At 39.9% G+C, this 15,763-nt stretch overlaps 4 protein-coding genes across 6 annotated transcripts; 2 read left to right on the top strand and 2 right to left on the bottom strand.

The window, feature by feature from the left end:
* The first annotated feature begins 44 nt into the window (after nt 1-44).
* Nucleotides 45-783, top strand: LOC132702284 (succinate dehydrogenase assembly factor 2-B, mitochondrial-like). The gene is made up of 4 exons (XM_060670823.1): nt 45-176; nt 236-384; nt 431-544; nt 598-783. Exons 1-4 carry the CDS (start codon nt 153-155, stop codon nt 755-757), a joined length of 447 nt encoding a protein of 148 aa, XP_060526806.1. The 5' UTR covers nt 45-152; the 3' UTR covers nt 758-783.
* A 1,304-nt stretch (nt 784-2,087) lies between these two features.
* LOC132701865 (SURP and G-patch domain-containing protein 1-like) lies at nt 2,088-11,148 on the bottom strand. Of its 3 annotated transcripts, XM_060670117.1 has the most exons (11): nt 10,670-10,791; nt 10,577-10,592; nt 10,437-10,524; nt 9,818-10,379; nt 8,717-9,353; nt 7,363-7,483; nt 6,946-7,144; nt 5,018-5,132; nt 3,319-3,871; nt 2,252-2,378; nt 2,088-2,199 (listed from the first exon to the last, which is right to left on the bottom strand). In XM_060670117.1, the coding sequence occupies exons 3-11, from the start codon at nt 10,508-10,510 to the stop codon at nt 2,173-2,175; spliced, it is 2,415 nt and encodes an 804-aa protein (XP_060526100.1). In that variant the 5' UTR covers nt 10,511-10,524; nt 10,577-10,592; nt 10,670-10,791; the 3' UTR covers nt 2,088-2,172. The 3 variants fall into 3 exon arrangements, with proteins under 3 accessions (XP_060526100.1, XP_060526098.1, XP_060526099.1); XM_060670115.1 differs by having other exon boundaries at nt 10,437-10,592; nt 10,670-11,148; XM_060670116.1 differs by having other exon boundaries at nt 7,363-7,471; nt 10,437-10,592; nt 10,670-11,148.
* Nucleotides 11,149-11,358: 210 nt separating this feature from the next.
* On the top strand, nt 11,359-12,136 carry LOC132701867 (small ribosomal subunit protein uS19). Its single transcript, XM_060670119.1, has 3 exons — nt 11,359-11,517; nt 11,603-11,688; nt 11,742-12,136. Exons 1-3 carry the CDS (start codon nt 11,506-11,508, stop codon nt 12,088-12,090), a joined length of 447 nt encoding a protein of 148 aa, XP_060526102.1. The 5' UTR covers nt 11,359-11,505; the 3' UTR covers nt 12,091-12,136.
* Nucleotides 12,137-12,172: 36 nt separating this feature from the next.
* On the bottom strand, nt 12,173-15,763 carry LOC132701866 (mitochondrial-processing peptidase subunit alpha). Its single transcript, XM_060670118.1, has 6 exons — nt 15,547-15,763; nt 15,164-15,485; nt 14,830-15,108; nt 13,868-14,515; nt 12,561-12,693; nt 12,173-12,503 (listed from the first exon to the last, which is right to left on the bottom strand). Exons 1-6 carry the CDS (start codon nt 15,603-15,605, stop codon nt 12,328-12,330), a joined length of 1,617 nt encoding a protein of 538 aa, XP_060526101.1. The 5' UTR covers nt 15,606-15,763; the 3' UTR covers nt 12,173-12,327.

Raw genomic sequence — 15,763 nt, 5'->3', positions numbered from 1 at the left:
CGAGCGGCTTCAGGGCAGGTGCCTGACTTTACTAAAGGAAAAACATGAAATTGAATATATGGTTGCATATACGATTATTTTGACAATTTTTTCTGAATTTGTTTAAAACTCACTGTCGAAAGTAACTGTTGCAGATTTTATATTAAAACGTGATGCTCTCAACAAAATTGGCATTGGTCAGTTTTGCTTCCGTATATTAGTTTTCATTTATTTACGTAATTAACCTTACTTTCAGACACGGTTGAGCAAACGTTGGGTCGCGAAATTTACGGCGACAGCCAGACTGAGTAGCTCGGGCGTTGTAGATCCTCCGGACGAATTCATTATCAATATCCCCGAGCAGAAAAAGAGGGATAACGAGAGCCCAGAACAGCAGAAAGCCCGGTAAGAGACAAACTTTGGTAGGGAGAAATTAACGAGTGTGTTTTAGGCTTGTTTATCAGTCGCGTAAGAGGGGTATGCTGGAAAATGATCTTTTGCTCAGTACCTTCGCCTCCAAATATTTAAGTACTTTCACTAAAGAACAAGTCGATTGCTATGACAAGTGAGCTCGAGTGCTAAATAGTGTTGTGGTGTTTAATATCTTTCTTTTTTCAGGCTGATTAACACACCATCCAACGATTGGGATATATATTATTGGGCGACGGAGATAAAACAGATCCCGAAGGAATACGACACTGAGGTTATGCGATTGTTGAAGCAGCATTGCAAGAACCTGAACAGGGAGCCCCGAATAAGACAGCCAGATTTGTACTAAAGTTTTTCTAATGTAATTTGTCCTTAATATAGTATTTATTTGTTTATTGGGTATGATTTTCTTTTCATCTGATTAGTAATAATGCTATAATAAAAATGAATGTTGATTTTACCTTTAAGAAAATTACTGACCATGAGGTTTATTCCTATAGGGGTCACTTAATATTTCTTGTTTTTCTCAAATACTTTTTTGCATAACTGCAAAGAGTAAATTTACAAAAAAAACAAACACTAGATCAAACTTAACTTAAACTTCATTTTAATTTTATTGCCAACTATTCGTCCAGAAGCAGCGTACAATATTTTTATTTTTTTTGTTAAGCAAAATACTCGACGAGTCGCCGGGTCGGTAAGTGACTCTTCCCCGCCGTCACAACAAAAGCACAGTACGAAACCTCTTCGCATTTCTGTGCTCCCGATAAAAACCGCAAATTTTGCCAGAATTCCGCCGTGCCGCAGCCGACCCAAAGGTACGACGAAGACTGCGGCAATTTCCGGTAACAAAAACGGACGCGTCCTTTGTCTCGAACAAATTATGCTGTCCCAATACCGCATAAATTCCGTGCGACGGCCGCCTCGCACCAGGAGAACAGATTCGGTGAGGAGGTACCGGAAACGGAATTATCCATCTTCAGCGCTAGGTGGCGCGCCTGCGCGCCAATTTTTAAATTTTTCATACCTCCTCGACGGTTATGCTCTCCTGATACCAGGCGTGAATTTTCTGGCGATTTGTAAAATCGCGCAGTTCGTTGTGCGGTCGGACGGTGGAGAGTATATTAAGTTGCTGACTCTAAGGGGCGAATTTCTTAATTAATCTTGCTGCCGTAGATCTACACTTCAACTGGCCGCCGTGTGTTAATTCTTGATGGTTTTAGGCAACTGTTGTTTACGGCATATTGGCTTCGTGCTTGTTATTTAATCATTCAATTCTTTGAAGTCTTTCTTTTGGTTTACAAAAATTCATGTTGGCTGTTAAAAATGGCAGATTGTTTGTTTGTTTATTCTTAAGTACACATTATATAAAAATAAATAAGAACTAAAAGATCAGATTTTCACGAAATTATGTATTTTTACACGACGACACGGTGTTGTCGAAACAATTGTCATGCCTAAATATATAATTTTGTGAAAATCTGAACTTTTAGTTCTTATTTATTTTGATAAATTCATTTTCTTCAAATAAAAGCCAATAAATTTTATGCACATGATCACACCAATAAAATTTTTACAAGATTTTACTTTTTGGTGAATGCGCGGGGTTTAAGATAACCAACATTAACAAAAAAATATATCTTTTGGCGGGTGCGCAGGGCAAATAAAAAAACTACCTCTTGATAGCTTAACCTTACTATCTATTTATTACTATCTATATACAAGTCCAATAAACATTTCAATTCCGCGCGACGACGTCTCCGTTCAATAGTATGGCCGCCTGGGATTGTTCTGAAACCAAACGAAACGTCCAACTTTAAAACGCCTCTCACTAGTCACTCACCAATGGATTTGGCCGGAACCGATAAGCGAGCATCATTCGCTTCCTATACGACTCGTATTCGTCCTCGCCCTCGGTGGCGTCGCTCACGTTCAATCCCAAACCCTGGGTGTGTTCCCTGGGCGCGCCCCTACAATACCACATGTTATCCCCGCGCCACGGAAGTCAATTTAGGGGCAACCCCGGCCAAACATCAGAAATACCATTCTAGGCAAACCGATATAGCTACTAAAGAGAGATTCCATACAAGAGAAGGTCCATACAACATGGATGCGGCACTAGAACGACAGTTTTTTCTCAAAATATTTCGGGATCCCATTATAGAAAAGAAAAAAAAAATTAAGTGTCAAGTGTAATTAGTTGGTGAAATGTAGAGCTATACACGTATTATGACGTAGTCCTCATCTTTACGGGGTTATTATACCCTCTAGCCTAGTTACGGTTCAGGATTTATTTTTAAAATATATGGGTTTGCAAGTTTGATAGATCAAAGCTTGAATTTGGTAGCATCAACAATGACAATACGGCCTTTACGAGGTATTGATGAAGATACAATAATTAAATTCTGAACGCAGAGCAGAGCAAAAAATACCTGTGTTGAACCAGTATTTTGACTTATGTGAGGGGTACAATGGGATACCTCTAAAATTATGTCATATTTCATGATTCCAATTGGACAGCTCGGTGAAGAAGCTTGGGACTCTCGAAATAAAGATCTTAAAACAAAAAAACGGTCCCATCAGATCCTGTAATTTTCAAATATGAACAAGAACTCTGCTAAAAAGATGTAGTTACAGAAATACGAACTTTCCTTCAGAAACGTCAGTTCGATTTTGCAGGGGGTCGAGGTTACTGTGTTCTATTTTTCAATTTATTGCGATAAAGATAAACTTTTCAGTATTTTTGTTACCACTAAAGAATGGTCTTCACGGTCCACTACAAAATACACTATTGAGTGAAATAAAACTAAAAAGTAATTTTTTAAATACTTTTAAAGTGTATGGCTGTTCATTATTTTCCCAATTTTTTTTATTCAAATTAGTGGCGTTAGATGTTTGGCCGTCACTTACTTGTTCACGGGTTCGACTATCCCCGCGTTATTCGACCCCAATCCTTGTCCCTCCGACCATCCCAACTTCTGCAACATCTTGAACCCGATATTGTCCTCTTTAATTTTAAACTCCTTGTAGTCGGAAAAGTTGGGCTGCCGGCCCTCTTTCACGGCGCTCGACTTTTCCATGAACCGTTTCAGTTCTTCCGGCGGCAGGAAATCGCCGATGTGATGTTTGCCCTCCGCCTGCTTGGTGAGCTCCGTCGCCCACCTTTCCGTCGCCGTCATCTCCTTCTCGCGTAGCTTGTGTTCCCACGTGCCGCCCTGCGTGTCCTCGTCCGAATCGTACTCGTATTTGTTCTTTCCCTGCTGTTTGAGACGTTCCACGTCCTCGCGCTTCTTCAACATGTCCTGGTACAGCAGGTGGATTTTGAAATTGTCCTCCGCCTTTTTCCAATCCTCCTCGCTGAGGTTCGTCGACCCGTACGTCGTTCTCGCGTAGTGCAACAGCGCGGGATCGTTCCGCGTCACTTTGCTCAGGATCGGCGTGGGCGTCGCGACGCCGGCTTGGGCTGAAAATATGACGAGACTGGTGGAGGAAAAGTTCGATGTTCCGAAAACAAAAAGCATTAATCGACACTGTGACATGAGTTGAGAAAATGTTCCCTCGGGTGCGATCGAATGCTGTGCCCGTAGGGGGAGGCTAATCGCATCCAACGGTGCGGTTTGACGAAATTCACAGCCACGGGAAATTATTGAAAACTTAACGCCAACAAGAACACTTGAATAAAGTGCAAAACATTATAATCAATTTCGAAAGGAGCTTTTTAAGAAAATAGCATAGAACTATGACAAATTAACGAAATGAATAAAAAAATTGTCTCAATAGAAAATAATAAGTACAGAGTTCCGGCCAATAGGGTTCCGCATAACAAAAAATTATTAAAATTGTATGTGTAGGATCACACATGACATATATAGAGAAGGTCGACGGTTTCGATTAGTGAAAGTGTGCCCTTTGTGCATTTTAATTTTAAAAAATAATATAGTACAAGTATAGCATAATAAAAATTGGCGTTTTTTTTAAACTTATTGGAACGCTGCACCTAGAGGGCGCTAATTCTTCTTCATCGAAAAGGTACTCTTCTTTAAGCCATTCCGGCATATTTTCTGATTGTTTTTGCAAATACTTAAAAGATGAAAAGGTACCAAGCGCAATAAAAAAACAATATTTAACAATGATAACTATTTTGGTAATCGGAATTTAAAAAAACTACGCTGCGCTGCGCTACATAAGTATTTTCACATGCCAAGGTTGCGTTAGATTTTAGATAGTAAAAATTTCTCAATCGAATAACGAACCAGATTAAAATAAAAACATATATGGAATATACAAACTATATTACAGAAATCATTGAGACACAATTACCGAATCTGATAAAATGAAGGTTCTCGAACCCAACCATTTTTTTTGATGAAATAGGTTGAGTGTTGTAAGAGTGGAAATCGCAATTCTTTTTAAATTCACTGAGATTACTTTTAATACTAACCAGACAATAAGTATATATGAGAGTCGGTATTTGCAAATCTATTAACTTATGCTTCCAAGAGTCCCTAGAGCCCAGATCACTTTTAACATTAATTCATCTCCTCCGGCGCAGAACTCATGAATATACCTGATCGACCAACCAATTTTCGCCATTATTTGAACAACTTACTTGATACGGGGGCGGGCACGATGGCCGGGGCTCTAACGTTCGGATCTTTGTCGCCCCATCGGCTTTTGCGTTTTCGTTTGGCTCCAAGATCCGACTTCGTGGAACCCTCGTGTTCCTGAACATAAAAAATTGACGATGAGAAGTGAGTAGGAAGTAACAGAGACTTCAAACACACATTTTATTTATTACAATTTCATCAGCTCCTTCTATATGCATAAGTAACAATAAAATATTACTCGTGACTCTGTTACCCGTTTTTGTGATATTTTCTGTCTATTTCAGGAGCCAGGTCATTCTTACTTTAAAACTAGCACTACAAGCACTCTTCATAAAATTAAGGGTCAATTAAATATTGTAAAAGTCTAAGTATCTATAAATCGCGTTACTTTGATTTGTGAAGCTGGTTTGTTAGTAAATTGCAAATATATTACATTACTATTATATAATGTTTCTTGAGTGCCTTCCGTGCAGAGAGCAATTTTAAACAATTTCTAAATAAACCTTGATAAAAATATTTAAAAAGAAACATAGTGTCACTAGCTCGGTAGGAAGGTTGTATGGTTGGATACTGAAGAAGAGTATGGAACTGGAGTACCGAGACATACAAGACCAGAGTGGCTTCTAAGCAAGAGGGTCCTGTATATATATATATATATATATATATATATATATATATATATATATATATATATATATATATATATATATATATATATATATATATATATATATATATATATATATATAATGTATATATATATATATATATATATATATATATATATATATATATATATATATATATATATATATATATATATATATATATATATATATATATATATATATATATATATATATATATATATATATATATATATATATATTGTTTATATTTTGTTTTTTCTTAGACCTTCTCTATATTTATGTTTAGCTTTTGGTTCTTGGGTTATAGGTCTTTGTATTAAAAGCGATTAAAATTTTTTTTGTCCATATATTGACGTTTCGGTCTTCTATGACCTTCTTCAGAAAGGGGTACAGTCAAAAAGAGACAAACACAAATCTTAAAATTGAAGAGGTAGCATCATATGGAAGTTTATACTTTAAAAGCGTTTGGTTTTGTCATAGTGCCCTTGATAAAAGATAAAAGTCCAACAATATAATATATATATATATATATATATATATATATATATATATATATATATATATATATATATATATATATATATTTATATATATATATATATATATATATATATATATATATATATAGATTATAGAAAAACGTGTCGTCATTGATCTTGAAAAAGCCTACAACACGGTACCCTTAAAACTTTTATTTTTATTTAATATTTTGACGAGAACGGAGATAAAGGATGTATTACACAAGAATTCACAGAGTGTCGTTAAGACCCAAAACACCTTGTCAGAATTATTTCATGTGACAAAGGGTTTTAAACATGGATGTTGCCTTTCTCCTACATTGTTTAAAAAATTTTATACAAGAAATGCCACAAAGATAGAGACAAAAATGTTCAGGTATGGAAACTGAGGTTGGCGACCATTACTTGTCAACATTATTTTTTGCTGATGATCAGGTACTAATTGCAAATGGCGACGAGGTTATAAATTACATGTTAAGGAAACTACAAGAAGAATATAATTTAGCGAGAATGAAACTGAACACGGCTAAAACAGAATACTTAAGAATAGGTCAAGAAGAAGATCCCAACTTGTGGTAGGTTAATCAATGCGAAGAGTACAAATACCTTGGTAGTATTATATCTAACAGAGGCTCGTCGATCGAAATGCGGGATGCGGCAGAAACATGGTCATTTGAAGAATGTATTTCATAGTTCGATTGATAGATGGCGGAATAATAATCGGTGTTAGTTTAGCTCTATGCAATTTATGGTGAGACCGACCTGCAGCTCTTGTTTGACCTCGACCTTGATGGGTGGTTCCTCGTCTTCGAGCGCCATTTCCGGCTCGTACATGTCCTCCGGGTCCGGCGGAGGAGGTTTGACGTCATCGGCGCCGTCGTCTCCGCCGCTTTCGCGCTTGTATTGCTCCACTAGGCCGGCGTACTGACGGTATGCGGCCGACTCTTTATAAAATAGGAACCTGCGCCCCGCGCGCGGTGCGAAAACAGAGAAAGAAACAGGAAATGACCCCCGGATGCGATGCAATTAAACGCGGCATTATGTCGTTAAACGACGTATCCGAGTAGTAAGAGTAAACTAACCCCGTCTTACGTGAAAATAAACTATAAATATGTATTTTATGTGTATATACTGAGCGTTACGGTAAGGGGGCGCGTGCGTATCGGGCCCGTTGCGTACCACAGGTTCGGGTCTTGCGTTTTTTTCTGTTTAACGACGTCCTCGACGCTGGGACCGCAGTCGGCGACCATGCGGGCGAGTGACGCCATCGCCTCGAAATCCGCAGTACCTGGGGGGAAAACTTCACAACACGTCACTAAACGGGCCCGCGGGGAACACGAGCAGGGATGACCGCCCACACACACACACACACATACACACACACATCCTCGCAGTTTTTTTAAATTGTATCATTGCGATCACAACCGAAGAAGTACCGGACGATTCTTAACGTATAGGCATAGGCTTGAGAATTCGACAAAGACAAACAATGATTAATGGACTAGTTTTATCAGAGATAAACCGCTGACAACTAATTACAGACAAATTCGGCTAATAATTCCACTGTCTACCCTCTGCAGTTTACTTTTCGTACTTTTAATTAACCAAGATTTTCTCAAATAAATATTAAAAATTAAATTTAAAGTATGGTGGTGTTAATAAAGTGCTGTTTACGCAGAAGATTGCTACAACTATTTGTTGTAAACAGAAACTCCTGTCGCCAACTTTTCAAGGATTTTGGCATCCTAATCAATTATGTCTTTTTATTTAGCTAAAGGTTGTGTTTGTGCATAAAACCTATTAATTTTTTAATTGTAATTTAAAGTAACTTAGTTAAGATTGCTTGCATGTTTTAATTTGTATAATTGAGTATTTTCCTTATGCAGTTTACTTTCTCTAGGTGTAATTTTATTTTTTTTTAACCCTTTTTATGATAGTTTAGTAAGTCGTGGTTACCATTATGAGTAATGTTTATACGTATACGTTGGGAATCGTCCTGTATGTGAGGTACCACTAATTTTTTATTGTTGTTAGTATAAACATAAACGATCAAAAACGAAAAAAGAATCGAATGTGGTGAACTCCACTCCTATCTTCATTACTTTTGTTTTATATTTATACACTGGAAAAAAAATAAATCAAAAAAGTTCAATTTGATTAAAGAACTAAATATATTTAATACTAATTTGATAATCATCGAGAGAAAATGGTCACTATCACGAAAATGAAAATATTTGAATAAGAACTGTTTTGATTTTTTTAAAATCTGGCAATATATAAGGCAGCGTTTTTTGCCTCGCACGACACATAAATGTCGTGCCCCTCCAAGGTGCGGGGCTCAAACCTCTAAACAACCCCCCACCCCCTTTAAAATAGTCATCCCTGCATATTGATATAACATTTACCACAGAACAAAAAAAAAAAAATAAGTAAAACGCATTGCCAAATGTGGTTGCCTACCCTGAAACGCAACGGAAGCCTAAGGGAAAGGACAAAGGAGGCGGCTCGACCGCCAACATCGAACAAACCCTACCTGCGCTCACGTCCCTGAAAGGGGGCGGTATCGACGGCGGCGGCACTGTCATCGGGGGCAATTGGCTAGTGATTGGCGGCGGCGGCTGGTTGATAAAGTTCGGTGGTGGCTGGCTAACGTCGCTGCCGGCTAAAATGGCCGGAGGCGGCCGACACACGTCCACCCCTAGCCCTGGCGGTGGCAATATGGTCTGCCCCATAAGGGGCGGTATCGGAGCACCCAGTGCGAAACCCGACCCGTTTGACGTGTTTTGAATTTGCAGCGGTGGTGCCGGGGGCGGCACTTGCAGCACCGGGATCCCGTTGGAGAGCATCGGCGCTTGCAAGGACACGAGGCCAGCGGCGGAGCTGACCGTGTGAATCAAAACACTTTGCGGCGCCTGCGCCATGAACGACGTTTGGAGGTGGGCGTTTGGGGGTGGGACCGACTTATTCGGAGGCGGCACGTTTTTTATGAAATCATGATCGGTAATGGGGTTCTCGTCACCGCCTCCTACCGAGAGCATCTCCATGGGTTTTGGTTTGGGCATTTCATTCAAGGACGCGGACGGTATCCCGTGCACCTGGATGGAGGTAGGGGGCGGCACGCTCATCGCGTTTAATCCGTCCGGCGGCTGCGCCACCTGGTAGTTGACCACCTGCGAAAAAAAGATTGCAAATCACACAAATTTCCTATAAAAAAAATTAATTAATATTTACATAACAATTAAAATAGCTGAAGAATCATCGTGTATAAAAATTGTTATGGGGCAGCTGTTATATTTTTTTTATATCAGATAAACAAAAATAAAATACAAAAAACAACCTTTTAATAATTCTACTCTAGCGGAGTGTGGCTACGAAGAGTGCAGATAATGTGCTTGTAGAAAACCTTGGAAAAAACATTTAAAAAATATTTAAAATCATTAAAATTCGGGGAAAAAACTTGATTTCGCCATAATCAAAAAGCAAAAACTATATACAAAAATCATATCAACAATAAATCAGGGTGGTTGACGATTTCTCTGTTTCCCCAAGGTCTTTATTGTCTTTAAAAGATAACCATTTTTTCAAAAAAAAGGTTAAATATCAAATAGGAATCAAAAGAAGTATGAACTCTCACCTGAATAGGATTTGGAGGTGGGATGGAGGCAAGTTCGAGAGGGGGCATGCCCGGCGGCCTCACCGACATTGGATGACTCTGGGTTACAAAACTGACACCCTGCGGAGGCAGCATGGGCGGTGGCAACGACACCATCGTCAAAGAGGTGGTGGGGTTCACGGCGGGCATTACGTTGGTTGGAGTGGTGCTGACAAAGATTTTCTGTTCCTGCGTCACCAACACCACATTGACCATCTGATTGTCATTCTGCTGCTGCTGCTGCTGTTGCTCCAACACGTTCAATGGTTGTGGTCCGAAGGAACAAGGCATGACACAATAAGGTGGATGTTTTGGCGGTTCAGTGAGCGACGGGTCTTCTTTCAGTCGGACGTCGGCCACTACCGCTGGAGGTTTGTCGGCCGTGCGAAGCAGTGGTGCCGGCGGAGGCGGCGGTTCATAGTGCTGTGACGAAAACTTGCTAGTGTTTATTGTGATTTTTTGTTCGGTGGAAAATCGTGACGATTTTTTCGATCGATCCAACGGCGACGGCGATCTCTTTCTCGGAGCCCATTTACTTTTGTCCCTGCACAGATCGTGCATAGATACTCAACCGGAAACACTTTTTGTATGCATTACTTACATGAAATTCTTATCCTCGCGCTCCTTAAATTTATTAAATGATTTCAGGCGAGACTCCACCTTTTTCTCCTTCATCTGTTTAAACTGATCTAAAAACGAACCGTCGTTAGAAAATATGTTGACGATGCCCGGTTTATCCACCTCAGTTTTGGTTTCGCTGAAAAAAAAAGAAGCCGCGTCTCAGAAATAAATTTACGTATGCGGTGATTAAGGTGCAAAACCTTAAGCACTTACTTTGCATTATTGTTACTTTCGCTGGTTTGCTTCCGACGGGCTTCCAGTTTCGCCTGGATCTCCCGTTTCTTCTCCTCGATAAGTCGTTCTTGATTAGACATCTGAGCGAAACGATCGTTTCGGCTCATTTTAGACGCTGCAGGCTCGACTAATCGTTTGGACATTTCCGAAGCTGCGATCGCCTCTACCTTCGACGAACAAAACTCACAATTTTGCGAACAAACACCAGAAAACTTCGTTTACATAACATCATAAACACTGATCTCCGCCATTTTAAGAAAATCGAATGACATGTTTGATTGACGTTTCAAGTTAGGGTTCCTTTGCAGGGAGGCTGCCGATATTTTATGAAGATCCTAGCAAAAAAATCAAACCCTATGCAAAATGTTTTCACCAACTTCCCAAAAAATATATATGACGAAAACAACGAGGAGATTGTCAACGCCAAGTTTCTATAACATTTTGGAATATAGTCATTGTAAGATGTGCAATGACCTTTATAAAATCCAGAGCAGGCAACCAACAAAACTAACATAATCTGCATGAAAAAAAATTAAATTATTTTTATTTCTTGTTCTGTATTTTATTTGGTTTTGATGAAGTGAATAAATCCGTTTTTTTTGCTTCAATTTATCAGAACATTATCAAAAATTGAAATTACGACACGACATATTGGCAGCACATTCTAGTGCTTTTTATTTTTAAGAAGTTTGTCCCTCTAGCTGCCAACTTTAATGGCTGCGTATTGATTAAAGATATTAATTCATAATCCAACCTTATCGTGAAAATCCGCTTATAGTTTATAACGAAACTTCTCCTGATAATTTAAAATAACCATGGCGGATAAGGTAAGCAGCAAATTTTTTAATTTATCGGGTTATTAATCGAATTTCAGTATTGAGGTTATGTTTCGAAATAATTGTATATATTTAGGGAGAAGAACCGATCAAGAAGAAAAGGGCGTTCAGGAAGTTTACCTACCGCGGCGTGGACCTGGACCAACTTCTCGATATGCCCAAGTAAAAGTTCGTATTAAAATTTCACGTACCCGTTTTATCGGTCGCGTTTGTAGCGAGCAACTGATGGAGCTTATGCACTGCCGAGCCCGGAGGCGCTTCAGCCGCGGCCTGAAACGAAAACCGATGGCTCTCGTTAAGAAACTGCGCAAAGCGAAGAAGGAGGCCCCTCCATTGGAAAAGCCTGAAATTGTAAAAACTCATCTGCGGAACATGATCATAGTTCCCGAGATGGTAGGCTCTATCGTTGGTGTCTACAATGGCAAGGCTTTTACTCAGGTCGAGATCAAGCCCGAAATGATCGGCCATTACCTAGGAGAGTTTTCACTGACATACAAACCCGTCAAACACGGCAGACCTGGTATCGGCGCTACCCACAGTTCCCGGTTCATCCCTCTGAAGTAGTTTAATTTTGTAAGGTTATGTTTCAATAAATACGTTTTGGAAGGATTGCCGGAGTTTCACTCACCAAGGTTGCAGAAATGGATTTATTAAAAAAAAAAATTAAGTAGTAAGGTATGTACAAGGTTCAATTACAACAGTCGCTAAAAATTATAAAATCTTAAGCGCCCCGCTTGATGCCGCTTTCGCTTTTGCCTTGAAAATTGCTTGAGCAAATGTCAAAACCAAATGAACATCGACCTATCTAAACAAGGACAGTTTCCTGCTGCTGGGCATCTTCCCATCGGAGTCGATCAGGCCCGCCTGGATGTACTCCAGCGAAGGCATCTTTCTCAGGTCGCCTCTCGCCGCCACGGCAGGTTGAGAGTTAAGCAGGCGCTTTGCCACCGCTACTATATCGTCCTTGGTCACTTTCTCTGGAAAACCAATCAAAAAAATTATTAAATTCCTCCGGGTTGGGCACTAAAACACACCGATTTCCCTAATAAAGTATTCTGGCCGTTTCCTGTGGCCTGTGGCGAGTACTTGCCGCCCGATGTCCTCGAACATTACAGGCCGAGACTCGAGATTCATCAACAGCATCGATTGGAGCTGCGTTTTCGCTCGCTGAAATTAAGTTCAGTTATGAAGAAAGCTGTTTCACGAGAACAGACATGAGGCAAAAAAACACCAAATTATACAAGGCGTTATTTAAATTGTTTCAGAACTAAATAAAAACTAGGAGTATTTTTTCAAATAACATTTTTTGTTGTACATTGGACTTCCAGAGTATTCCGTCAGATTACTGTTATGCCTCCACAGCCGGATTATTGTTACTGTGTGTGGTCAGCTTCGTATAACGTCCACATACAGGCCGTAGAAAGAGTGTAGCATACTAGGATTGAATCTTTATCTATTTCATTTTGTTTTTTCTATTTGATAAATAAATAAATTAAATCAGTTTAAAATAGAGACTAATGCTCAGTCAAAGTTACCACAGATGTTTTGGGTGTCCCATTGCAAATAGGCAAAAATTTACCTATCAAAAGTGCAAAACTTCAACAGAGAAATTACTATTTTTTAAGGTTAAAAAGAAAAAAATAAACAAATAACACAAAAAGTTTTAAAAGGCAGTTTTTCTTTCTTTTTTCTTTGGTATATATTTTTATATTTCAATGTGAACCCATTCCCTGTCCCTTGGGGAGTTTTATGTTAAAAAAGAGGCTTTTTACTACAAAACATATTTTGTAATTTGAAAAATAAACTTTTTTGCAGATATATTTTTTATTTATTTATTTTAGGGGTCTTATATACTAGAGTGGTGGGCCAAGGCGGGCCATAAAAAAAAAAACAAAATATTTAAAGAGTTGATATTAGAAAAAAATCGCTTCTTTAAAATATGTTAAATATTTTTTAGTTTTAACAAAACTTCTGGATTCCTCCTGCGTCTATTTGTGCTGAGTCGAACTTGCTAAGAAGCCAACAGTTCGACTCAACAAAAATCGATGCAGGAGGAATCCAGAAGTTTTGTAAAAAGAATTACAATAGCCTGTGGAAGTTTTTGTCCAACTTGGTTGAAATTTGGCCCCATCGTTTATAATTTAATTTGATATTTAACAAGCAGTATCTTATCTTCGAAACCAAGTATTTTTTGGATATACCTTTATAAGGACTGAGCGCATGTTTTTCGAAACACCGTATAGTAGGCAGGAGGAGGAGATTTGTTTGCCCTGCCTCCAAAATTTGGTTTTAACATTTTTAATAGGCATCAATAAATAATTAAATAAATATAAAAACTCACTCTCAGCTCTTGCTCTCCAACGTTGCCGCTCATCGTGACCATCTCCTTGACGATGACCTCGACCATGTCGCGCACGTAGGTGGGCGGTGCGCTCGCATGTATACAAAACAGCCCCGTATCCGAATAGGCGTGGTTGTACGCGGTTGCGCTGTACATCCAATGGTACCGGTTGAGGACGTTCGTGTAGAGGCGTGTGTACATCCCTTTGCCGGGCCCGCCGGCGCTGAACGAGCCTCCGCCCCCCATCATCATGTTAAGCACGCACATCGCGATGAAGTCTTTGTCTTGGTGGGAGCACCCTTCCAGCCCGATCATCACGTGGGACAGTACGGGGAGGCCGGCGGACGCGAATTGGGGCACGTCGCATTCCTCCTGCTCCATCCCGCCCGTATACTGGGCGATGCTTCTGTCTATGTCCGGTGCTTTTGAGTACAAACTTTCCGTCTCCCACAAGGGTTTCACGTCAATGAAGTATTTCTGCACCGCGTCGACTAGTCTCGCGTGCTCCACCCCCACCCCGGCCACGACCATACTTGTTGGAGTGTAATGTTTGCTCAGGTACATGAACAGCAATTCCCGATCGATTTTCTCCAGGTTGTCGGTCGGGCACAGTTTGGGCAACCCCAGTGTATTGTCCCTGTATGCGGCCTACAAAAAATCACCATCGATTCGAGACTCGCGTCTCTGCAAGGCTTGTAAGCAAATCTGACAGATATTTAATAAAAGTGAGGATAAGGATTTACTTGTGTAAAAAAAGCATATTACCAGTTATTAAAGAAAAAATCTGAGAAATTTTATCCTCAAAAACTACAAAAACTAGTTTTTTGTTCCTGGTAAAATGCTTACTAAGGAAGTATATCCCGGTATCATCACCGATTTGCCTTTCTTTGCCTCTGAAATAAACTTATTATTATGATGATTATGATATGAAGGTAAGACAAGACAATAAATCATGCAATTACCGCGTGGATCATGTCTGTAAGGAGGGTTTCCTGCTCGGGCCTCATTGCGAGCATCTCCAATTCGAACTGAATCGCCTGACGAGCACCCAGGACCTCCTCAGACGTTATTTGGGGTCTCAAAGTTGCTTCGGCCAACAGTTGTATGACGTCATTCAGGCCGGAGGTGTACGCGGACGCCGCGTAAATAAAAGTATCTCTAGACGCTTGGCTGTCGCATATGCCGCCGTGCTTTTCTAGCTTATTTATCATTTCGTCCCTGTCAGGGTAGTGTTTTGTGGACTGAAATGCGCGTAACATAATATTATGGCTCAGAAGATTCGCAAAAAAAACTTACGTTAAATGCGAGTTTTTCGAGAAAATGCGATATCCCACTCGGATAGGCCACCTCGTACCTTGACCCAGAGTCTATTATGACCCCGACCGTGCAAAATTCGCCGAATCTGTTCTCGGACGCGACAGTTAGGCCATTCGAAAGCACCGTCACCTGCGTGTGCTGGTGCTCTTCCCGTAAACTGGCGTAGACGGGTTTTGGCAGCCCCTTCACAGGCTCGTCCATTGGGGGCATGTCCGTAACCTTCTTCTTAGGTCTCTCGCTTAAGTTCGCCCATTCAGTGGACGTGCAACGTTTCAGGAGTTGTCCCGCAGGCGTCCATAGCCTTGAAAACGAATAAGATATCTCTAAAATTAAGCGTCGATAACATCTTTCTTATAACTTACTTGCTTTTGGTTTGCATCATTATGGTGTTGGTGATGTTTTTGGACGCTTGAAGAGCCATCGCGCAGACTTATTTCGAGAACGACCTAGTGAAATGTTAAATAATCAGGAATTTTGATGTGCAGCAGTTTCCGGAATTGACATTTGCATTTTCTTCTGGCAAAAAACGATAATAAGGTTATATGAAATGCGCGTACGCGTTTATAGATGGCGACTGGA

This window comes from Cylas formicarius, unplaced genomic scaffold (assembly GCF_029955315.1).
Source record: "Cylas formicarius isolate icCylForm1 unplaced genomic scaffold, icCylForm1.1 PGA_scaffold_5__7_contigs__length_24384050, whole genome shotgun sequence".
Classification (NCBI taxonomy): Eukaryota; Metazoa; Arthropoda; class Insecta; order Coleoptera; family Brentidae; genus Cylas; species Cylas formicarius.
This window is presented reverse-complemented; position numbering and strand designations above follow the sequence as displayed.